Genomic DNA, 22,891 nt, shown 5'->3' on the forward strand with positions numbered 1-22,891 from the left:
CTCAGCACAGAGGCGTGGTGGTGCACACCTGTAATCCCAGCACTCGGGAGGCTGAGGCAGGAGGATCACTGTGAGTTGGAGACCAGCCTGGGCTATATAGTGAGTTCGAGGTCAGTCTCAACTGCACAGTGAGACCCTGTCTCAAAAAAAAAAAAAATTGAAAACAAAAGACCTCAGCAGCCAGATGGGTGTGTTGCCACCTTGCTGGAGGGAGGGTGGCCCAAGTTCTGTCACCTTGTCAGGTGAGACACCAAGGGCTCTTTGCTACCAAAGACTCTCTCTAGTGGTGCAGCCATATAGTGAGTTCGAGGTCAGTCTCAACTGCACAGTGAGACCCTGTCTCAAAAAAAAAAAAAATTGAAAACAAAAGACCTCAGCAGCCAGATGGGTGTGTTGCCACCTTGCTGGAGGGAGGGTGGCCCAAGTTCTGTCACCTTGTCAGGTGAGACACCAAGGGCTCTTTGCTACCAAAGACTCTCTCTAGTGGTGCAGCCACCCCTCTGCCTTAACCTATGCTCTGGAGTCACCGGAGATGCTCAGGAAGGGACCTGCTAGGGCTTGGGGACATTGCAGTGGGAGTTTGGAGAGCTCCTGGCCAGACAAAGCTGCCTGTGGTCTCACGCGCTCTGCTGAAACATCATGATACTGCTGTTTGAGGCTGCACACTGCTGGGCGTGTACTGCATGAGCTCTGTTCAAATGAGGGACTTTTTATATTCTGTTCTTATGTTGAATTTCTGGAATCTTGACTATTATATTCCTTGGAGAGGATTTTTTTTTTGGTCATGGCTAATTGGAGTTCCATATGCCTTCACTTATCTGTATGTCAAATTCTTTTTCCATGCTTGGGACATTTTCCACCCTTAATTTTGTGAATGGATTGTTTATGTTGTTTGCACCATTTTCTGCTTTTTCATTGACTCCAATCAATCTTATGTTCTTCTTCTTTGCATCATCTAGCAGCTGTTGGATTGTTTTTTCGTGGTCTTTTGCTGTTTTTAAGAAATCTTTTTTTATGATGGCTAACTGCAATCCTGTCTTCTAAATCTGATATTCATTGGCTCATTCTGTTGCATATATTTTCAGTGGAATATTTAATCTTCTGGATATCTGTTTGAATCTGTTTCATGGATTCCATATCTCTCCTATGTTGGGTGTTCATGGTTTCCATAATTTTCCTAAGCTCCTCTATTTTTTATCTGTATCCACTCTAGAGTCACTAGCCATGTCTTCTTTTATTATGGTCACCATCTCTCTAGTTATCTGAGAAATTATTCCTAATTTGACTTTTTTCTGGAACCTCATTAATCTGCTTTGTTACTTCCACTGTTACCACTTTAGAGTCCAATTGATTGATTGGCTTTCAAATTGTTCTACCTCATTGCCCCCTGGGTTTGTCTTTGGTGAGCTGGAAGTCTGGGGTTGCATCTTGCTTAAGTGTCTTCTCATTTTTTTATTATTCCTTTTTAGTTTAATTCCTGGGTTGATACTTATAAATTGCATGTGGTGAGTAGCTTTATTGCCACTATTAGAAAATGAGTGGCCAGGTGTGGTGGCACACGCCTGTAATCCCAGCACTTTGGGAGGCTGAGGCAGGAGGATCGCTGCGAGTTCGAAACCAGCCTGGGCTGCATTGTGAGGTCCAGGTCAGTCTCAACTACATAGTGAGACCCTATGTCAAAAAAATTCCAAAAACAAAATGAGTACTCCTCAGAGGTATCTTCCAGGAGTAGCTGTCTTTTGGGTTTTGAGACTGTTGCAAGATCCTACCCTTTGATGTATTGGGGCTGAGAAGGTGCTTCCTATTTGGCCTAGGCACTGGCCTATAGTATTGTTTATGACCATTAGGCAATCTCAGTTTTGGCACACCAGGAAGAACAACTGATTAGAGTAATAATGTCACCTTGGCTAAAGTAGTACAGTCAGCAGTGACAATAGCATCAATCACAGCCTAGAGAATAACAAACCATGGTAACTATTGATTTGCTGCCTTTAACTGTATGAACTACTTTTGTGGTTATATAACAGAATCTAAAACAAACCAGAAAATTTATACAGTAAATATCATATCCCCTCCATATGGTGATTTTACCCTCAGGGGAGAAAATTTAAAAGGGCTTGGGGAAAAAATAGAGAAATAGAAGGAGAGGAAGAGATTAGAAGCAAGACTGGAAGACAAAGGAAGGTTACACAGGCTGGGAAACTGATGAAAACAGGAGGGAAAGAGAAAAGGAAGAAATATAAACAAGAGCAGAAATGAACAGCAACAAAAAAACTTAGAAACAATATTCACATTCATGAAAATAACAAGCAATCAAGAAAAAAGAAAACAAAAACAAAAAAATGTGTAGTTCAAGGTGTGTTTCTGCTGTCACTGGTAGGCAAATTGGGCAGACACAGCCTGGATCTGTGTTGATTAATCCCATCAGGGCAGCTGTGGATTTATAGTGGGGTAGTGGATAATCCCAGGAAGCCCCACCTTTAGTTCCACTGAGTTCAGCCTGGCTGATTTCTTGGCTGTGAGGCTGGAGCCCTATTTGTTCAACTTGCAACACTCAGTGTGACTCCTGCTGGCTTGAATTGAGCTCCTTGACCTCCTGCTGACTTGAACTCAGTTCTGCCTCACCCTCATTCTAGGAGCTACTAGATGGAGCCAGCAGTTGCTCTGAGTTCGGAGCTCAGTTGACCTTTAACCAAGGTCGTTACCGGCCAGTCACCCTCTCCTGGGAGATGTCTAAACCTTGTTTCTTCTTGTATCAGGGATCAAACTCGGGTCCTTGTGTTTGTGAGGCAGGCAGTGGAACCACCGAGCTAAATCCCTGGCCCATTACCTCTTTCTTCTTTGTTGAAGTCTTCCTTTGTTTTCCTCATGGGCTTCGATTCTAGCCTCAGATCTTTGCTGGGTCCTGAAGGCCGCTTCCCTCCTCCCTCTCTTTCTGGACACCAAATCTCAGAGAGGCTATTTTTCTGCTGTTCTTTCCCTGAGGTCCCTCTAAGAATCCCTGAAGATCTTTTTTTAAGGAATTTTTTTTTGTGGGTTTGGCTTTTTCTTTTTTGAGGTACTGGGTATTGAACTCAGGGCCTTGCACTGAGCTACATCTTCAGCCTCTTTTGAAACAGGGTCTTCCTAAATTGTTAAGTTGCCCAGGATAGGCTCAAACTTGCTATCCTCCTGCCTCCGCCTCCCAAAATGTTGGAATTATATGTGTGCACCACTACCTGGCTTTTTATGTATCTTCAAAGTCTGGTAATCTGTTCTCTTTTCCTTTCATAGTACAGTTCTGGTTAAGCCAGTTGACTCTTCCTGCAGTGGATATATTTCCTAGTAAAAGTAATGTGAGCCTGAAAGCGTGTTGTAGGACTTGTCCTCCTGGTAGCAAATTTTACATGGAAAATGTGCCAAGCAATATTTCTCTTTCTTCTTTTGACCACATATTTTTTTGATAGTGCTTTCCTTGGACCACTCCTCCTGTTCATTATTATTCAACCCAGAATTTGATATTTTGCCTTTAGGGATTAGGGTGGGGCTCTCTGTCGTGGAACTTTTTTTGTTGTATTTCCAATTTCTTGTTTCTTCTGCCTAAGCTCTCAAAAAAACGTGTATGTGTGCAAAAAGATAGATAAGTAAGAGTCACTTTTTTTCTTTTGTGTTTTTTGGTACTGAGGATTGAACTCAGGACTTTGCACCTGTGAGGCAGGCGGCAGCACTACTAAGCTAAATCCCCAGCTGAAGAATCACTTTTTTTTTTGAGACAGGGTCTCACTATGTAGTTGAGACTGACCTGGAACTCATTATGTAGCCCAGGCTGGTCTCGAACTCACAGCGCGATCCTCCTGCCTCAGCCTCCCGAGTGCTGGGATTACAGGTGTGCAGCACCACGCCTGACTAGAATCACTTTTTAGTATGTATATAATGCTACTTTCTGATAACAGAAGTCATATTGACCCATAGTTGCAAAACCAGCAAGAATTTGCTTTCTTGATTAAAAAACCTTGAATAATAAAAGAGTATTATAAATACTTTATAGTAAGAGATTTAATTGATAAATAGGAAATTTAATCAAGGAGATGAGCCAGCTTGTATCTTGGAATACTGAAGTATATAGTTAGCCCAGTATTGATCTCTAGGTCAAATTAAACATCCTAAAGAAGTGGTTGAGTCTTTATATATAAAATCTGAACTTGTAGATATTATGTCTATTTCCTTTAGCATTTTTATACTCTCTGTGATAACTAATGATAAGATCACTCATGATGTAGCCAGGTGTCAGCAATAAAGCTATTAATGCAGCATGATTCCTTTGGGCTGAATTTTGGATCTGTGTAATGAGGGGCTGATAATGGTGTATTTTATAAACTGCTGTGCAGTGAGCTAAATGGCTGAGCGGACGTTTGCTTTGGCTTCCCCTCAGGCAGTACTGCATAGCTATCTGGTAAGCTGTAGCAACAGGGTGGCCTGTATGGGTTGCTGGAAAACAAGTGCCAAGGCTGCTGGGAAATTGTGAGGCAGATAAACAAGAGACCTCAACATTGTGGTTTACTGCAGGGAGTAGCCTTAACTGCATTCTTTATTTTTATTTTATTTTTTGCAGTGCTGGGCATGGAACCCAGGGTCCCACACATGCTACATCCCTAGCCATGAAATCATTCTTTTTAGTATTTATTTTTAATTGATAGCAATATATATATTTATATATGTAATATATTGTAGTCCTTTGTAGAAAGATTTAAAGGAATGATTTAATCTCACCTTTATGGGCTCCTCATGAGACAGACTTGATTATGTGTCCATTTACCTAGATGGCAATCCCAATAAGTAGGCCCTCTCCAAGCAGTAATACCCTAAAGAGGACGTCGAGCCCTATTGCCCTTTTAACTAGTCTTCCCATTCCCAAGTCCTTTCTTCCATGCTCCTTTAGCCCCTCTGGAGTGGGAACTCAGGGCCTCATGCATCCTCAGCAAGCTCTCTATCACTGAGCTACATCCTACTGCCCTGTGGCTCCTTTCTCAGAAGTTTTTTTTTTTTAAGTCTTTTAAGTAGAAATAAATCATTGGCAGAAAACAGCCTTTTCCCTAATAGTTGATGCTCAGCCAATAAACTCCCCTTAGTTTTCAATTCAGCAGTAAAGACAGAGCAGCTTGTTGCCTATGATTTTTTTTTCACCACCTCTGTAGCGATCTTAATTTCATAAGAGCTTAAAGCCCTTCAAACCTTATGCATTTCAGAAACTGATGGTTATTCTCTTTACTTATCTGAAATTCTTGATGTTTGGTTGCCTGTGTTGTTGGTAGCCCACTTTTAAAAAACATCTTTGTTATTTTTGCAGTTACTTTGTGGATGTGAGTTCAACCATCAATGAAAAGTCTGAACCCAGTAAGTAGAGTCCACTCTGAGCAGTAATGTACATGCTGAAGTATCTTTGTACAGATGACTGAAACATTAGAGATATTTGACATAAGCTGGTCCTAGCATTGTCTCCTTTAAGGCTCTAAGTCGGTCAAATGAAGTTTATTCCCCTACTGTCAGGAGCAGAAGTTCTCTTTGCTTCTTTTCCAGCTTATTCCTTTTACCTTTTTTGGCTCCTGGGTCTTCCTTTTATTTCCTTTTTGCATGGGAGGTGTTTTTGTAGAGAGTTTTTTTGGGGGGCAGTATGTGTGCTAGGAATGGAACTGAGGGCCTTATGTATGCAGACATGTGTTTTGCCAATGAGCCATACCCCCAGACCTAGGTACATGTAAATTTTACCAGCTATGATTTATGGACTTTGGTTTTGGGGAGTTAAAGACATGGGCAACCAGATTTTATCATGTTTCAGATGCTTCCAGAAAGATTCATCAGAAGAAACAGAACGGGTAAGTAGGAGAACTACTGAAACTTGACCTTTTTTTTAACTTTAAAAATTTTTATTACTACATGTTTACAGTACATGTAGTTTACAATCATCTTTGAGAGTGGGTACATGTACATACTGCAGCTTATTTCTTTATTTTAGTCTCTTTCCGTCCTTTTTCTCTAATTCCCCTATCCTGATTTTCATTCTTGTTGATATATTTAATCTTACCTCATGTTATGGTATAGAATGTTTACATTGATTAGGTTATTAGGTTCCTCTACATGATATATCTTTATTTCTATCTATTTCCCCTTTCCCCTACCCTCTTCCCTCCTTGCTCTTGTTCCCTTGGACCACTTCCCTATTGCAAGAGATCCATCCCCTTGTTTCCTTCTACCCATCTCTGTACTTACTTCAAGAGGTATTATGTGGTATTTAAGCTTGGATGTCTGATTTATTTTACTCAACATTATATTTTCCAGGTATATCCATTTTTCAGTGTCTCAAATTTGTCCTGTATATCCAAGTAGTATTCCATTATATATAGATACTGCATTTTCTCTATCCATTTGTCTATTGATGGGTATAGAGGCTGCTTCCAGGATTTAACTGTTATAACTTGTGCTGCTATAAACATTGCTATGCATATATTGGTGTAGTATGATGTCTTAAGCTCTTTGGGGAAATACCTAGCAGAAGGATAACTGGGTCATATGGAATTTCTAATTTCAGTATGAGAAATCTGCATACTAATTTACAAAATGGCCGTACTAGTTTATGTTCCCACCAACAATGAAGGAGAGTTCCTTTTTTCACCACAGCAATGCCAGCATTTGTTATGTTTGATTTCTTAATGATTGTCATTCTTTCCTGAGTAAGGTGGAATCTTAGTGTTTTAATTTGCATTTTTCTAATGGCCAGAGATGTTGAACATTTTTTCATATATTTGTTTGACTATTTGTACTTTTTCCTCTGTGAAATATCTGTTCATTCTTTTGCCTATTTCTTGGCTAGGTCTTTAATTTTAGGTTAATTTTTTGAGTTTTTTTTTACCGGGTCTTACTATGTAGTTCAGGCTGGCCCTGAACTCACTGTGGCCTTGAACTCAAGGCAGTCTTCCTGCCTTAGTCTCCTGAGTGCTGGGATTACAGGCATGTACCACCACAGTGGATTTTGAGTTCTTTATATATTTTAGAGTTCTCTGAGGAGTAGCTGGCAAAATTTTTTTCCATTCTGTAGATTGTCTCTTCAGTCTAATAATTGTTGCTTTTGCTATACAGAAGCTTTTTAGTCTGATATATAGTGGTCCCTTGACTTACAAATTCAAGAGGCCTGGCTGTAATTCAAGTTGGTCAATTGAAGGCTCAGGCTCCTCTACACAGCCTTCAAAGTCTGTCCTGTATACAGGCAAATCTCAGTGTCCTTAGAGAGACATTGGCCCAGGATTTCTCAGTTAACCCCATAAAGGAAAGGATGTTGTAATGTTCTTTCTTGAATTCTTTAAGGGTAAAATTTGTATCTGAGATCATCGAGAAGCACAACTGGCATTTAGGTCATAATTCAAGATTTTGTTCCTAAGGTAAAACTAAAATTCTGGTTGTAGCCAAGTTGTCATAACTCAAGGGTCCACTGTGATCCCATTTGGTTTTTTTGTTGTTGTTTTTTTTTGGTTTTTGTTTTTGTGGTACTGGGGATCAAACTCAGGACCTTGTGCTTGCAAGGCAGGTGTGGTGCCACTGAGCTAAATCCCCAGACCTGATCCATGTTGATTTTAATTTAGTATATGGTGAGAAATATGGGTTGAGTTTCAATCTTTTTCAGATAACCAGGTTTCTCAGCACCTCTTCTTGAATAAGGCTATCTTTCCTCCAGCATATGCTTTTGGCCCCTTTGTCAAAGATCAAATAGCTGAATGTAGCTGGAGATCTTTCTATATCTATTCTATTCCATTGATCCATGTATTTTTTGTTCCAGTACCATGACATTTTTATCACTATTGCTTTGTAGTATAGCTTATTATTGTAAAGTCTCCTGCTTTGCTTTTGTTGACCAAACTTACTTTTGCTATTCTGAGTCTTCTGGATCCATATGAATTTTAGGATTGTTTTCTCTAGTTCTGTAGAGTATGCTTTTGGCATTTTGATTGGGACTGTATCAAATCTGTATAACACCTCTGGGAGTAAGACCATTTTGACAATATTGGTTCTGCCTATCTGGGAGACATTTTCTGATGTCCTTTTCAATCTCTTTTTTCAGAGTGCTGTAAGTTTTCTTTGTAGAGGTCGTTCACTTCCGTGGTTAGGTTAATTTGTAGGTATTTCATTTTTCTTGAAGCTACTGTGAATGGTATTGTTTTTGTAATTTCCTTCTCATCAAATTCATTATTGGTATACACAAATGCTAATGATTTTTGCATGTTGGTCTTGTATCCTGCTATATTGCTGAAGTTGGTTATTAATTCTAAGAGGGTTTGTTGTTGTTATTGTTTTTCCCAGTACCAGGATCAAACTCAGGACCTTGCACTTGCCAGGCAGGCATGATGCCACTGAGCTAAAGCCCTGCTTCCCCTCTTCAAAATTATTTATTTATTTATTTTTCTGGTACTGGGAATCCAACTCAGGAACTTGGATTTGCCAGGCAGGTGTGGTGTCACTGAGCTACATCTCCGGCCCTTCTAAGAGTTTTTTTTGATGGAATTGTTTGGGTCTTCTGTGTAGAGTTATCTGCAAGAAATGATCATTTGAGTTCTTCCTTTCCTGTATGTATCCTTTTCATTTTTTTTCTCTTACCTGATTGCTCTGGCTAATGTTTCAAGTACCATGTTGAATAGAATGGTGATAGTGTTGTTCCTGATTTTAGGGGAAATGCTTTTAGTTTGTCCTTATTTAATATGATGCTGGCTGTTATTTTGTCATAAACAGTTTTTATCATATTCAGGTGTGGTCCTTCTTTCTGTTTTCTATGGGGTTTTTATCATGAAGGAGTATTGGATTTTGTTGAAAGCCTTTTCTCCATCTATTGATATGATCATATAGTTTTTGACCTTGCCTCTGTTTGTGTGATAGATTTGTTGACTTACATATATTGAACCATCCTTGTATCTCTGGGATGAAACCTACTTGGTCATGATGTACGAACTTTTTTATGATGTGCTGCATTGTATTTGCTAATATTTTGTTGAGGATTTTTGCATCTTTATTCATTAAGGAGACTGACCTTAGTTGGGTCTTTGTCTGGTTTTGGGATCAAGGTGATGCTAGCTTCCATAAATGAATTTAAGAGCACTCCATCCCTTTCAATTTCTTTGAAGAACTTGAGAAGTACTGGTGATAATAGCATCCTTAAAGGTTTTATAGAATTCAGCAGTGAATCCTTCAGGTCTTGGGCTTTTTTAGTTGCTAAATTCTTTATTACTGTGTCAACTTCATTGTTTGTTATTGGGTTATTAAGTTTGTCTTCTTGGATTAGGTTTGGTAATTTGTATAAGTCTAGGGATTGAAAATTTGTCAATGTTTTGGAATATAATTTTTCAAAGTAGTTACTATCTTTTGGATTTCAACAGTGTCTGTTGTGATTTCACCTTTTTTATTTCTAATTGCATTGATGTGAGTCTTTTCTGTCTTTCTCTTGTTAAGTCTGGTGAAGTAAGGGCTTATCTGTTTTATTTGTTCTTTCAAAGAACCATACCTTCAATTCATTGATTTAAAAAATATTTTAGTCTCAATTTCATTGATTTTCAGCTTCTTTTTTTTCTTTTTTTAGTACTGGGGGTCAAACTTGAGTCTTTGTGCTTGAAAAGCAACAAGGGGCAGGCAGTGGAACCACTAAGCTAAATCCCCGGCCCTCCACTCTGATTTTTATAATTTCCCTCTTTAATTTTGGTTTGGGCCTGGATTGTTGATTCTCAAGTATCTTAACTGGTACATCAGGTTATATTTCCTAAAAAGGAGTGTTAAGTGGGTATCTAACACCCACATTTGTTTTTTAGAAGTATTTCTATTAATTATTTATTTGAATTTTATGAGTTTAATTATATTATACAATGTGTACTTAACAGGAAAGTAACATCAATAAAATAAAATATTAAATTTTTAATATGTACCGAGTATTTAGAATAAACATCAACATTTTCAACATCAACTGTTTATTTGCTCATTAAATCTAAAAAATAACAAGTGAAATGAATTCCTATATGAATGAACTACAATGAAAATACAAACTAAACTCTATGACAAAGATAATCTTTACCTCAGTTATCACACCTAAGGCAATCTTCACACATGTAAAACATTTATGTTCCATGCACAAGCATCACTTACACTGATAGCATGTGTGTTTTCATTTCCTGTCTTTTTTGGCAGAACACACTTGTCATCTCTGGTCTTCCTGTTTTGTCAGGAGGTTCTTATTATAAAATGTGTACTTTAACAGGAAAATAAAATATCAAATATGTACCGAATGTTTAGCATAAACATCAACATTTCCATGTGAACTGTTTACTAAATCTGAAAAATAACAGAAATAAATTCCTATACAATGAAAATACAAATAAAACCCTACCACTAAAATAATCTTTACTTCAGTTATCACACTTATGGCAGTTTTCACACATGAAAACAACATGCTTCATCTACAAGTACCGCTTCCACTAACAGCATGTGTGTTTTGTTTTCCTGTCTCCTTTGGTAGTATATGTTTGACATCTTGTTTGTCTTCCTGTTTTCGTAGTAGGTTCTTGTGATGTTTCACCTGTCTGTTCAATGATCTGCTCCAGAATTCTTTTGCAGAGTTCTTTGGGAAGATACATATTGTTCTTCCTCTGTTGTAATTGATTGTTTTTCAATTCCAGTTCCAATCCTCTAAGAAAATTTCTCCGTGATATTCTCTGTGATAAATTCTTGTGGCCCTCTTCCATCTTTTATGTGATAAATTCCAGTATCAGCTTGAAACACAAATGTTCCACTCACTTAGTGATACTCATAAGAAGCAATTCCAACTGTTCTGATGCGTTCTTTCTCTTAATAGTTCTTCTTGAGAATACATTCCATAGTCCAGTGTTGCCTGAAAAAGATCCAAAAGAGGCTTCCAAGAAAGCATTAAGATTGCTGCTTTATTAATGGTTTTAGGAATTTTAGAATAAAATAGAATTTTCTCTGTTCTCACCAGAATGGCAAGATAATAAATAGATCCTGTCCAAATGAGGCCCATCTGGATCATTCCTTTTTACAAACATAAAATCATGCAGCCATGGTATTTTCTGGTATTGGCAAGCAGCTTTTTAAGCTGACTCCAGGAATATTGCTCAACATAAAATGGCTCCAATTTGGACTGATCCTTTTTTTTTTTTTTTTTTGAGACAGGGTCTCACTATGTAGTGAGATTGACCTGGAACTCACTATGTAGCCCAGGCTGGTCTCGAACTCAAAGCGATCCTCCTGCCTCAGCCTCCCGAGTGCTGGGATTACAGGCATGTGCCACCATGCCTGGCTGGACTGATCCTTTGATTCAGTATTCTCCTTACACTCTACAGTTTCAAATATCTCAATACCCAGCTGCTCTGTCTCCATTGCTGCTGCCATGTTGCATTTTCCTGATTGTATTTTCATCTGTTCAGATCTCTTTCACACTCAAAGAGATCATTTTCAAGTGACCCAACTTCAAGTATAGATCCTTCTGCTCATCCTGCTCCCTTCCTACAGGAATCTCCTTTTCTCACCATCCGGTCCACCCCACCTCCTGCCCGGACCAACTGTCCTGATGAGCTGTGGAGCAGGCCTGCACTGCTTCATGCTGCCTCTGCTACTGTCTGGGCTATAGCAGCTTCATCTAGGCTACAGCAGCTTCGTTGGCCAGGACCCTAGCAGTGGACATGGTCTATTTCTCCATTTTGAAGGATAGCTTTACTGGATAAATTAATTTGGGTTGAAAGTTATTTGTTCCAAGCTCTTCAGGCCTTTAAGGTTTGTGTTGAAAAGTCTGCCGCAATTCTGATTGGTTTACCTTTATATATGATCTTTTGTTTTTCTTTGATTGCTTTCAAAATTCTGTTTTTTGGTTTTATTTTCTTTTTTTTTTCTATATATCTGGAAATTTAATAAAGATATGCCTTGGTGAGCTTTTTTAATCATGCTTGTTTGGTGTTCTGTAAGCATCATTTCCTTGTATTTTAAACTCTTTTCTTATATTTGGAAATTTTCTTCTATGGCATGTTAGTAAATTCATCTATGTTGTCCTCTAGCTTTTCTCCAACTCCAGTGAGCCTTAGATTGGTCTTCTTAGCATCATCTATTAGCTGTTGAGTGGTCTTTTTTGTTTTTTGTTTTTATTTTGTTTTTTTTTTTGGGGGGGGGGTTTTGTTTTGAGATTGTCTTGCTGTGTAGTTCAAGCCAGCCTTGAACTCATTATGTAGCAGAGGCTGGCCTCAAATTGGCAGTGATCCTCCTGCGTCAGTCTCCTGAGTGCTGAGATTACAGGCATGTGCCACCATGCCTGGCTTTTCTTGTTCTTTAATTTTTTTTGTGTGGTATCTTTGAGTATTTTGTCATAATTTACTATTTGTCCTAAATTTTAGATACTATCTTCACATTGGTCAATTCTACAATGTATTAATTCTGTACAGTTTTTTATTTCAATTATTTCTGCCTGATATATTTTTGAGGATTCTTTATCTTTGTTGAATCTGTCATTCAAGCTTTGAACTGTTTTAGTTAGCTTCTCCAATTTTTTTACTTATTTCCCCTGAATTGACTGTGGACATATTGATTGAAATTGCTGTGAACATTTGGCTCATTTCCTCTGAGCTCATCTAGTTTCTTCATCCCTTCTATAAACTTTTTGTAGAGTTCTGCTACCTCATACTTGCTTTCTTCTCCATTTGTGACCCCTTACTGTGCCTTAGGAGAGTTTGAAGACCTCAAGGGTCTTCTGTTGCCATGCCATGTTCCTATGTGTATTACATCCATTTTTTGTTGTATATATACATTTGTTATGATTATTTATTTTTGTGTACTGGGGATTGAACTCTGGACCTTGGGCTTGTGAGGCAGGTGGCAGCACCACATGATCAATTATTTATTATTATTTATTATTTATGCATTTATTCTTACCCCTCCCTTTTTAGGAGAGATAATGCAGGTTGAAGTCTAGAAGAGTAAGGAGAGCTTGTGGCTTATATGGATATTTTTAGTAAGATGTTGCCTTCCTGTGAATAATTTTCAGCTTTGTTTGTCCGGAGCTAGTATTTACTCCTCTGTTATTTATTTCAAGTGATTTGGACTCTGTCCCTATGTTTTAGTATATGTGCTGCTGAAGCAAGCACATCTATCCCTATGTTTTGCAGAATGAATTACTTCTCATTATAGCAGCATCAACAGATTCAATTTTGCAATACTTCTATATGATAGTCCTTACAGGTGCACTTCCCACTTTTGTCTATTCTCACAAACATTATGACAGTTTATCATTGTAGTTGTTCTACAGTGAGGTAGATGAAGTGGAGAGAGGGGTTAAATGAGAAGTATAAGACGCTAAGTGGGAGGCTTGAAGTGGAGGGATAGTGACAGATGAGAAGGAAGGTTTGATGAAGGGTCCGATTCCACTGGAGAACTTTCAATTATTTGAAGGCTTAGTGTTGAGAGTTTTAAAAGATAGCTGTCAGGGCAGGGACAAGATATAGGAGGAAGGCGATTTACTTTGTGATTGAGGAAAGCTATATGGTTGTCAGATCCTGCTGATAGAGAGGACAATAGGATAGGTAAGATATAGAAGAACCAGAGGCTTAGGATAGGGAAGATAGAGGGGTAATACTACAGAAGAAAGGAGTGACTATGAGGGAGCTAAGTATGGGAAATTAAAGACTTGGGAGGAGGAGTTTATGTGTTTGGAAGAAGAATGAAGAAATATGCTAGAAGTATTGCTATGAGGGGTTGAGGTAAAGAAACTAGATAGGGACCTGAGAAGAGGGAGAGAACCTAGATACCTATTAAATCAGAGCCAATGAAAGAAAACATACACAAAAGCAAAAACCTAGTAAACAGAAAAAAGAACATAACCCCACATTACTAAATAAACAAAGAAACAAATAAAAATTCAAACCTATAAGATGTCTGATGGGAACACAGTTTATTCCAATGAGATGTTCATGTGTGTTTCCCAGGTAGCTTCTTTGCCAGAGAACCTGAGCGCTCACACCACAATAACTACTCTGATCCCTCCACTGCAATACTGAAGCTAATTCAGACTCAGGATTTCTTTCTGCCACGTTGAAGGCATTCTTGCAGAGTCTGATCCAGGCTGAGTTCTTAGTTTACGAACTCTTGCTATCCTCCTCTCCCTGAGTGTGGAATCAATAGACAGATTCATTGGTATAAAATTGTCCACTAGTTAGAAGTATGCCTATGCTATCATATCAGCTACAGCAATAATAAGCTAATCAGTTATAGTGGTATCTATCTGGGCAAGTTCAGAACATACCATGAGATCCAATTTTGGATATCCCTTTAGCCTAGAGAAGAAATCTATGGTTATAGTGTAAGCATCATAATAGCCCAAGGATTGACTGACAGCTATTATGCACTAAATGCAATAGCCATGTCTCATCTTATGATAAAAGTTCAACAGTAATTTTATAGAATCAATTATCTAGCACCCAAAGGATTGGGGACTGAGTAATGCTAGAGGGGGAGAAAAAAAAAAGGGGGTCGTTTTTCAGGTTTTCAGCACTGTGGTATGAGAAGGAAGAAATAGAAGGGGGCAAAGGATCCTAATGGTAGTAGAGGTATGTTACATATTTAGCTGGGGATACAGGGAAAACTGAGTACAAAATCTGTGGTGAGAAGGGGGATGAGAAGAAATCATATGACTAATATAAATATTGGAGAAAAAGTTAAAAGGAGACCAATTGAAAGGGTGGGCGGAGATAAAAGAAAAAAAGAATGGATAAGAAACAGGAAAAAGAATTCAAGAGAAAAGATATGGAATAAAGTAGAAGGAATAAAAAGAGACAAAGGAGAATTCACTTTCCCTCTATAAACTAGATCAGAAGAAGGCAAGAGGAAGAGAAGCACACACACGTGTACACACATACACACAGACATTAAAAATGAGAAAAATAATGGAATAAAAATATGGAGAAATGAACAAAAGGAGGAAAATTTTGTTTTAGACACATGGTTCTTTTCCACAGCCTCTAGGGTTAAGGAGCACAGCTCAAGCTAAGACCTGTCTCTGCTCATGCTGGAACTCTAAGGAGGTCTAAGGTGGCAGTGCATCCCCAGAACGGTGCTGGTTGTAGACCTCCACATACAGTGGGACAGGGCGCCAATGTGAGCTTCAGTCCTATATAACTCAGGCTGAACCTGGCCTCCGACTGCAGGACCTGGGTTCATGTTCACCAGCTCCAGCCCTTCAGGACTTCCTCGAGCCTTCTCTCCAACTGCCGGCCGTCTCCTGTGGCTGTCCTTCCCTCATCCACTCTGGGGACTTGACAGTGTGGAGCATAGCTTAGAGGCAGGGGGCTGCTCTGGGACCCAGGTTTGAATACTGAGCCCTTCCCTACAGTGGCGTCCCTGCCAGCAGTTGTGGCAATTGTGGCAACAGATCCTGGACCAACGTCACTCACCAACTGTTTATTATGGACAGGCCACTCTGGGAGCAGTGTCCTATGTTTTCCTTACAGGTTCCAACTGTCACTGATCCTCAGTCCCAGTGTGGTTCTCCATGAATGAAAAGTTTTTAGTTTCATTCAGTCTCCCAGATGGCAGCTATAACCAGCTGCTCTCAGCCATGGTTTGCAGAGGATCCCCTCCCCTCTCTGAAATGTGTTCTATTTCTTCTGTATATTTTAATCCTTTCCCCCATCTTTTGTCAGTTTCTTCCAGTCCCCCCTCTTTGATAACCTCCTTTCACTTTGATTCCTCTCCAAGCTACTATTTTCCAGACTCTAGGACACAGTCCTGGAGAAGCTGAGTTGCTGGCAATAACTGCTCTACCATTTTTTTCTCCTCGCCCCCACTTGAACTTTTTAAAAGGAAAAAACTTTGATGTTTTGGGTAGGAAGATTTAAGAGTAAATATCACATTTCCTCTGTGATCACCGTGATGCTTATCAGCATCATAATGGTTGACTTTACAACCAGGTCCAAAATATTAGATTTCTTATTCCTGGCACATTACCTCTTTGTTCAGTTTCTTCTTTAAAATGTTTCTGTAACTCCTGCTTTAGCTTCCAGTCTCCACTAGTCAAAAAAAGTAGACCCCTCTTATTTCCTTTTCTTTTTCTTTGGTACTAGGGATTGAACTTGGGTCCTTGCACTTGCGAGGCAGGTGGCGATACAACTGAGCTAAATCCCTAGCCCTCTTATTTCTTTTTCTTCTGATCCATTTTGCACACCATTTCCAGAAGAATCTCCTGAGGCATTGCTTTGATCATATTGATGCCTAATTGAAATACCTCTTCATATAAAAAATCAATCTTCCAGGGCCAAGCATGTAGCTCAGTGGCGCCACACCTGCTTGAAAGGCACAGAGTCCTGAGTTCCATCTCTGGTACTGGAAAAAAAAAATCAAGCTGCCTAACCCAGTATTTATATCTCTGTGTAATCTGGCCTAACCTATCTTCCAGCCTTATCTACCACTATTTCTGTTGATCAACCCTCTGCTCTGGCCAGAGTGAAATGAAGTGTCATTGCCTAGGTGCCAATGATCAGGAGTGCTGCAAAATTACTGGAATACATCCAAAACATGTGTCACTTTACTATGGTTTCCACATAAACTCCTTGAATTAGTGAGGGAATGAGAACTGGAAATTTCCTCTCCTTTCCCCATCAAGCCAAATAGTGCTGTCAGGTTTAAAAAAAATGTTTTCTTCTCTGACTTCCTCTGTTGAGAATTTTTGTTAATGTTTTGTTTGTTTCTGGTGCTAAGGATTGAACCCAGGGCCTCACCTCCAGCCAAGTTAATAAGAGGCTGAGTTCATTTTTTGTTTGTTTATGGTGCCGGGGATCACATCCAGGGCCTCGTTCATATTAAATATTTGTTCTACCTCTAAGTCGCACCCCCAACCCCTCTGTTGAGTATTTTTGCAACATGTAAGCAACTAGGGTCAAGCCTGCCACTGGTAAGTGAAAACTCAAAGTCAGCAGTTGAGGTCAGCTTAAATTCTAAAACCAAATAAGGCAATGTATAAAACCATTAATTGGAAATTATCAGCTTTTATTAATTACACATTTTTAGTCAGCTTTTGAAGTATGATTTTCACATTGGAAAATTCACCCTTTTTCAGGTGTACAATTTGATGACTTGAACAAAAAATATTTCTGTTACTGTTATTTGCATCTTAAATGGTCTGTCAAGGCTTCTAAGAAATATTATGGTTTACAATATTGCTCATAATAAAATCTTTCTTTGATAATAAAATGTACCAGATTTTGAGCAGAAATTTTTTTTCAGCTTTAATTGAGTTTATTGGTACATTTTAGGGATACAGTACAGTTACATTCATTGTTGGGATCTTGTACCTCTACATGACAAGTCTTGATTCTCATTTTTTCCCCTTGTCCCTGCCCTCCCTTCACCCCCTCCTCTGCTCCCCATCTACAACCACTTTATTTCCATCTTTTCATTATCTCACATTTTTTTCTTTTCCCTTTTTACCCTTCCCCTGCCCATCACACCTTCCCTACACCTTTAGCTCCTTTCTTCCCATTTCTCAGTGTCAGTAATCTTATTAGGATCTTCTGTATTATTGCAGATTATTCACACCAGAGAAACTATTCGGTATTTACACATGTGTGCCTTATTTATTTCACTTAGGAGCATATCTTCAATATGTATCCATTTTCCTATGAATGAATCTATTTTCTCATTCTTTATGGTTGTGTAATATTCCATTTTATAGAAAAATTAGTTTCTTCCAGCTTCTGCCAGGTAGATATTGAACAAATATTTAAAGAAGATCCATGTTGAGGGCCCTGCCAGGAGTACCCACAGATCTTGCAGTCCCAGGTGGCTTCTTTATGTGGAAGACTGTAGGAAGAGAAGATTTGGGAGGAAAGCAATGAGCTCATTGTTGGACGTGTTCAAATTCAGGGGCCTGTATGCAGGGCTGATAATTCAAAGCATCTAATAGTCAGTAGAGCACAGGCAGGGATTAGTGAATATGGACAATTGACAAACCATAACTGACATCATCAAACCTGTGCATACTAAGTACCTCCCTAATCCATAGTATCTCTAGGTAGAAGTTGGATTAGGGCTAGTAGAAGTCAGAAGAAAAGTTGGGCTGGGTATAATAGATTGGGCTGGCACATAATGTAATAAGATTAGTAACCCAATTCTTAGGTATTAATTGGATTGGCATGAGACGGCTGTGGATAAATCCTGTGGTTGAGACGAGAAAGAGAAGTGAGTGGATAGGAGTAGATGGAAAGGTGAGATGAGAACCAAAAAATGTCCATGTACCAGAAAATCAAGAGAAGACTGAATTTTAAGGCTGGAGTAGTTATCAGGATAATAAATGCCTATCAACTTGGCAGTTTAAAAGTAATAAACATAGTAAAATAGATTGACATTCCTTTCTGTAATCGATATACACAAGTCCTGTAACAGGCATTTTAAGTATTTTTCCTTCTTGTCATGAAAGTATACCACACCTATTTTGCATTATTTGGAAAATACAAGAGGGTAGCAAATTTCTGCCTGCTGGAACCTTAGACACAAATACCAGGGTCAGACAAGGACCCGAGGGGGTGCTTACTACCTGTACCCTGGGAGACAGAGGTATTGCTGCACATGACTCCTGCCAGAGCCCATCTGTCCACAAAAGCAGCAGGTCCTGGCTTCAGGCTGCAGAGTATCACTGAGGAGAAGCCTCCCTGCTCCAAGACTGCCTTTCTCCTTCTCTGCCTCTCTACCCTTCTCAAATAAAGAATGACAAGATGGGCAAAGGATGCACATCAGTAATCCCAGTCTGGGAGACGTAGGCAGGAGGATTGCAAGTTTGAGCCCAGCCTGGGTAACATAGCAACTCTCAAAAAAAGAAAGGAAAAGAAAAAGTTGGAAGTTATAGCTTAGTGCGAAGGCCCTGGATTCAGTCCCCAGTTCCAGAACAACAGCAAAAAGAAGACAGCTAGACGTTTTCCTGATCAGTTTTTCTCCTGTAGCAAAGTTGTTTGAGTACATATGCTCTGACAGATCCCAGTTACTCTCAGATAGCCCCTTTTGAAAGTGTGGAAGACAAAGGGAAAAAAGCAATGCTAAGATTCCGTCTTGCCCCAGAAAGAATGGTTGTCATCAAGAAATCGAACAATGACAAATGCTGGCATGGCTGTGGTGAAAAAAGAACCCTCCTTCATTGTTAGTAGGAGTGTAAACTAGTACAGCCATTATGGAAATCAATATGGAGATTTCTCAAAAAACAAATTAGAAATTCAATATGACCTAGCAACCCCTGTGCTAGGTATCTTTCCCAAAGAGTTTAAGTCATCATACTACGGTGATACATGCATACCAATGTTTATAGCAGCACAACTCAAAATAGCTAAATCCTAGAAACAGCTTGTATACCCATCAACAGACAATTGGATTTAAAAAAATGGTATCTGTACATAATGGAATATTACTTGGCTATAAAGAAGGATACATTTGAGACATTTGTAGGGAAATGGATGCACCTAGAAAATTTTGAGTAAAATAAACCAGTCACACAAGCTTAAATACCATGTGCTGTCTCTCATTTGAGTGAGGTGAAGTACAAATAAAGAGAATAAAGGATGTATAGAAGGGAACAAGGAGATGGATCTCTTACAATAGGGAAGTGGTCCAAGAGAAAAAGCGTGAAGGGTGAGAAGGAGGTGAAGGGGGAATAAGTAGAATAATGCCATGTACCGGAACTTAATAACCTCAAGGAATGTAAACATTATATGCCATAAACATGAGTTAAGATTAATAATATCAACAAGAATGAAAATGGGGAAAGGGGAATTACAGGAAAAGAGAGGGAGCGAGCGGGAAGAGGAAGGAAACTAAAAAAAGAAGAAACAAGCTGTGGTATTATGTACATGTATCCAATCCCAAGATGACTAACTGGCATGTACTTCAAACATGTACTAATAAAAAGCAAAAATGATGGAAAAGCAGGAATAATGGAAAGATTAGTTCAATTAAGGGAACAGAGTTACTGTGGGAAACAAACCAAAAGTTGACAAATGATTGTGTTTATTGTAAAAAGAGTAGAGAATGCTATGAAGAGAATGTTACATTCATATTTCTCACCTTTTTTGTCCTGTTTCATCGCTCAGCCCTCTGGTGATTGATTCTGAGTCTGATGATGAATGTGTTCATAAGAAAAAGAAAGCTAAGATATACAAAGTAAACAGTGAAGGTAAGTATACTCCTTAGAGAAGCAGTTGGGCTCTGAAGCTTCCTCACGCACAGCAGTTTCAGGATCAGAGTCCTCAGACTCTGGGTTTGGAATCACTTAGTAGCAAGGGCCACTATTTCTTGCCTCATATGTGCCAACTGTGGATGTGGCTGGGTTAGTTTCCTGTGCCTTGGATCTCAGGAGTCCTCTCAGTGGAGCTTTTACCTATCTAGAATTGCATCAAAGCAGCAGAGGGGAGAAAGTCAAGAGCTGAGACTCAAGTATGCAGGCCACTCTGTTGCTCCCTCTTCCTCTCTTCCTCTCCTCTATGCATGGGAATAATGAGGAAGAAAGGAGTAAGAAGCATAGGCTCTGCCTTCTTTTCAGTCTGATGGAGATTTGGGAGGAGGTGATGGTTTAAAACATACTAGCTAGCTGGGCATGGTGGTGCATGTCTGTAATCCTAGCACTCAGGAAGCTGTCCCAAAAAAACCTAAATAAATAAGTAACAAACAAAACATGCTTCATACCATTTCCTGTCTCCATAGTTGCATAAAGAGGATTGAAAGTTTAGCCAGGACATAATCACAAAATAAAAGGAAGCCTTTGCATTATAGAAATTTAACTTGATTTGAAGGAAACATCACATTTTTATTCTAGTTTCTTATTTGGCTGTGAATATAAGTCTGGAGACCTGTGTTTGGGAACTATCATGCAACAACATCATTCTACTCAAAGAATATGATTGGTATATGTACATAACACATCTTAATTCTTTTTTTTTTTTTGAGACAGGGTCTCACTGTGTAGTTGAGACTGACCTGGAACTCACTATGTAGCCCAGGCTGGTCTTGAACTCACAGTGATCCTCTTGCCTCAGTCTCCGGAGTGCTGGGATTATAGGCATGAGCCACCACTCCCAGTTTTAATTTTTTTTAATCTCTTTCCTCATCCCTCCTTCCCACTCCCTTCCATCTCTTGGTCCCTTTCCCTTTTGTAAAGATCTACTTCCCTGTTTCTTATTACCTATCTTTTATTTTGCTCTTTATTTATATTTTAGATTTCTCATATAAGAGAGACAATGAGATAAGCATGTGTGTCTGAATTATTTCACTTAGCATTATGGTCTCAAAGTGCATCCATTTTCCTACAGATGATTTGTTTATCCTTCTTTATGGCACAGCAGTATTCCATTATGTATAAATAACACATTGTCTTTATCCATTCATCTGCTGATAGATATATGGGGCTGCTTCCAAGATTTAACAATTACGAATTATACTGCTATAAACATGGGTGTGATTGCTGGTGGGGTTTTTGTTGTTGTTGTTCTTGAGACGGGGTCTTGCTATGTAGTTCAGGCTGGCCTTGAATTCACTGTGTATCCCAGGCTGGCCTCAAACTCCCAGCAATCCTTTTGCCTCAGCCTCCCAAGTGCTGGCATTATGGGTGTGCACCAGTATACCTGGCCTGGTTGCTGTTTTATCTGTCATTGCTCTTAGTAAAATTAAAAAGAAGTAAAGTTAAAAACAATTTAAAATAACTATGATTTTTATCTGTGACTTATAGTCACAGTTTCCATCTTAAGTTGTACTCAATAATCTGTTTAGTGTGTAAGGAGCATATTTGTAAATGACATGTCCCTTGAATTTCAGATGAGATTTTGGAAGTGATTTCTGACACTGATCAGGAGCAGCCCACCACCAGTGCCCCAGTGTCTCCAGGAGTAATTATTGATGATGATGATGATGATGATGATGATGATATTATTGTCGATGATGATGACGATGATATTATTGTTGATGATGATGTTGATATTATTATTGATGATGATGATGATGATATTGATGATGATATTATTGTTGATGATGACGATGATATTATTGTTGATGATGATGTTGATATTATCATTGATGATGATGATGATATCATTGATGATGATGTTATTGATGATGATGATGATGATATTATCATTGATGGTGTTGATGATGATGATGATGATGATGATGTTATTGATGATGACGACGACGACAACAATGACAATGATGACAATGGCAACAATAACAAATTGGAAATTCCTGTGCTAAAAGGGGGTTCCCATGATCACAGCCAAATTTATTCAGATAAAAAAGAAGTGGATGAGTGTGTTGTCTCCCAGCACGATTCACCTGATAATGTTCATAAGAAGCAGGATCTTGGTGAAAATGTCAACAAACCACCAACTGATCCTGAGGCTGACCTAGAAATTATAGATCCAAAGTCGCCAAATACTGAAGAAGTCATATTTGAACCAAGGAAATGGAAATGCAAAACCAACAATACATCTGGTGTGACACCTGGTAAGCCAGTCATGCCAAGTGTGCCTGTCTCACCCAATGTGCCTGACCTACCAAGTGTGCCCACCACACCTTTTCTGCTCAATATGCCTGGGTCTTCAGGCTTATCCATCCTGTCAGTCCTCAGCCATTATAGCAACCTCCTAGTTGCAAAGGGAAGCAGGCATCCCAATGAAAAGGATTTTTCTGGCAATAGGAAACACCCATGTCTGTCTATCTCATGTTCCCATATCTTAGTATTTACTGTTCTATGTGTCCCCTCCCCCTCCTTTTTCCCTGCATCTTTTGTCCTGAGGATACAGTGGTACCTCAGTTCATGAACTTAATTATTTCCATGATTCTGGTCAGAAACCAAATGTTTATC

At 39.0% G+C, this 22,891-nt stretch overlaps 1 protein-coding gene across 1 annotated transcript in view; it reads left to right on the forward strand.

Moving 5' to 3' along the window:
* Gcna (germ cell nuclear acidic peptidase) overlaps positions 1–22,891 on the forward strand; it is a 39,561-nt gene that overhangs the window by 8,489 nt on the left and 8,181 nt on the right. The window contains exons 3-6 of the mRNA XM_033760484.1: positions 5,327–5,373; positions 5,816–5,852; positions 20,130–20,212; positions 21,847–22,530. Of these exons, the coding sequence (XP_033616375.1) occupies positions 5,327–5,373; positions 5,816–5,852; positions 20,130–20,212; positions 21,847–22,530 (851 nt within the window). The remainder of the gene's footprint in view (positions 1–5,326; positions 5,374–5,815; positions 5,853–20,129; positions 20,213–21,846; positions 22,531–22,891) is intronic.

This window comes from Fukomys damarensis, unplaced genomic scaffold (assembly GCF_012274545.1).
Source record: "Fukomys damarensis isolate Sample0158 unplaced genomic scaffold, DMR_v1.0_HiC HiC_scaffold_39, whole genome shotgun sequence".
NCBI lineage: Eukaryota > Metazoa > Chordata > Mammalia > Rodentia > Bathyergidae > Fukomys > Fukomys damarensis.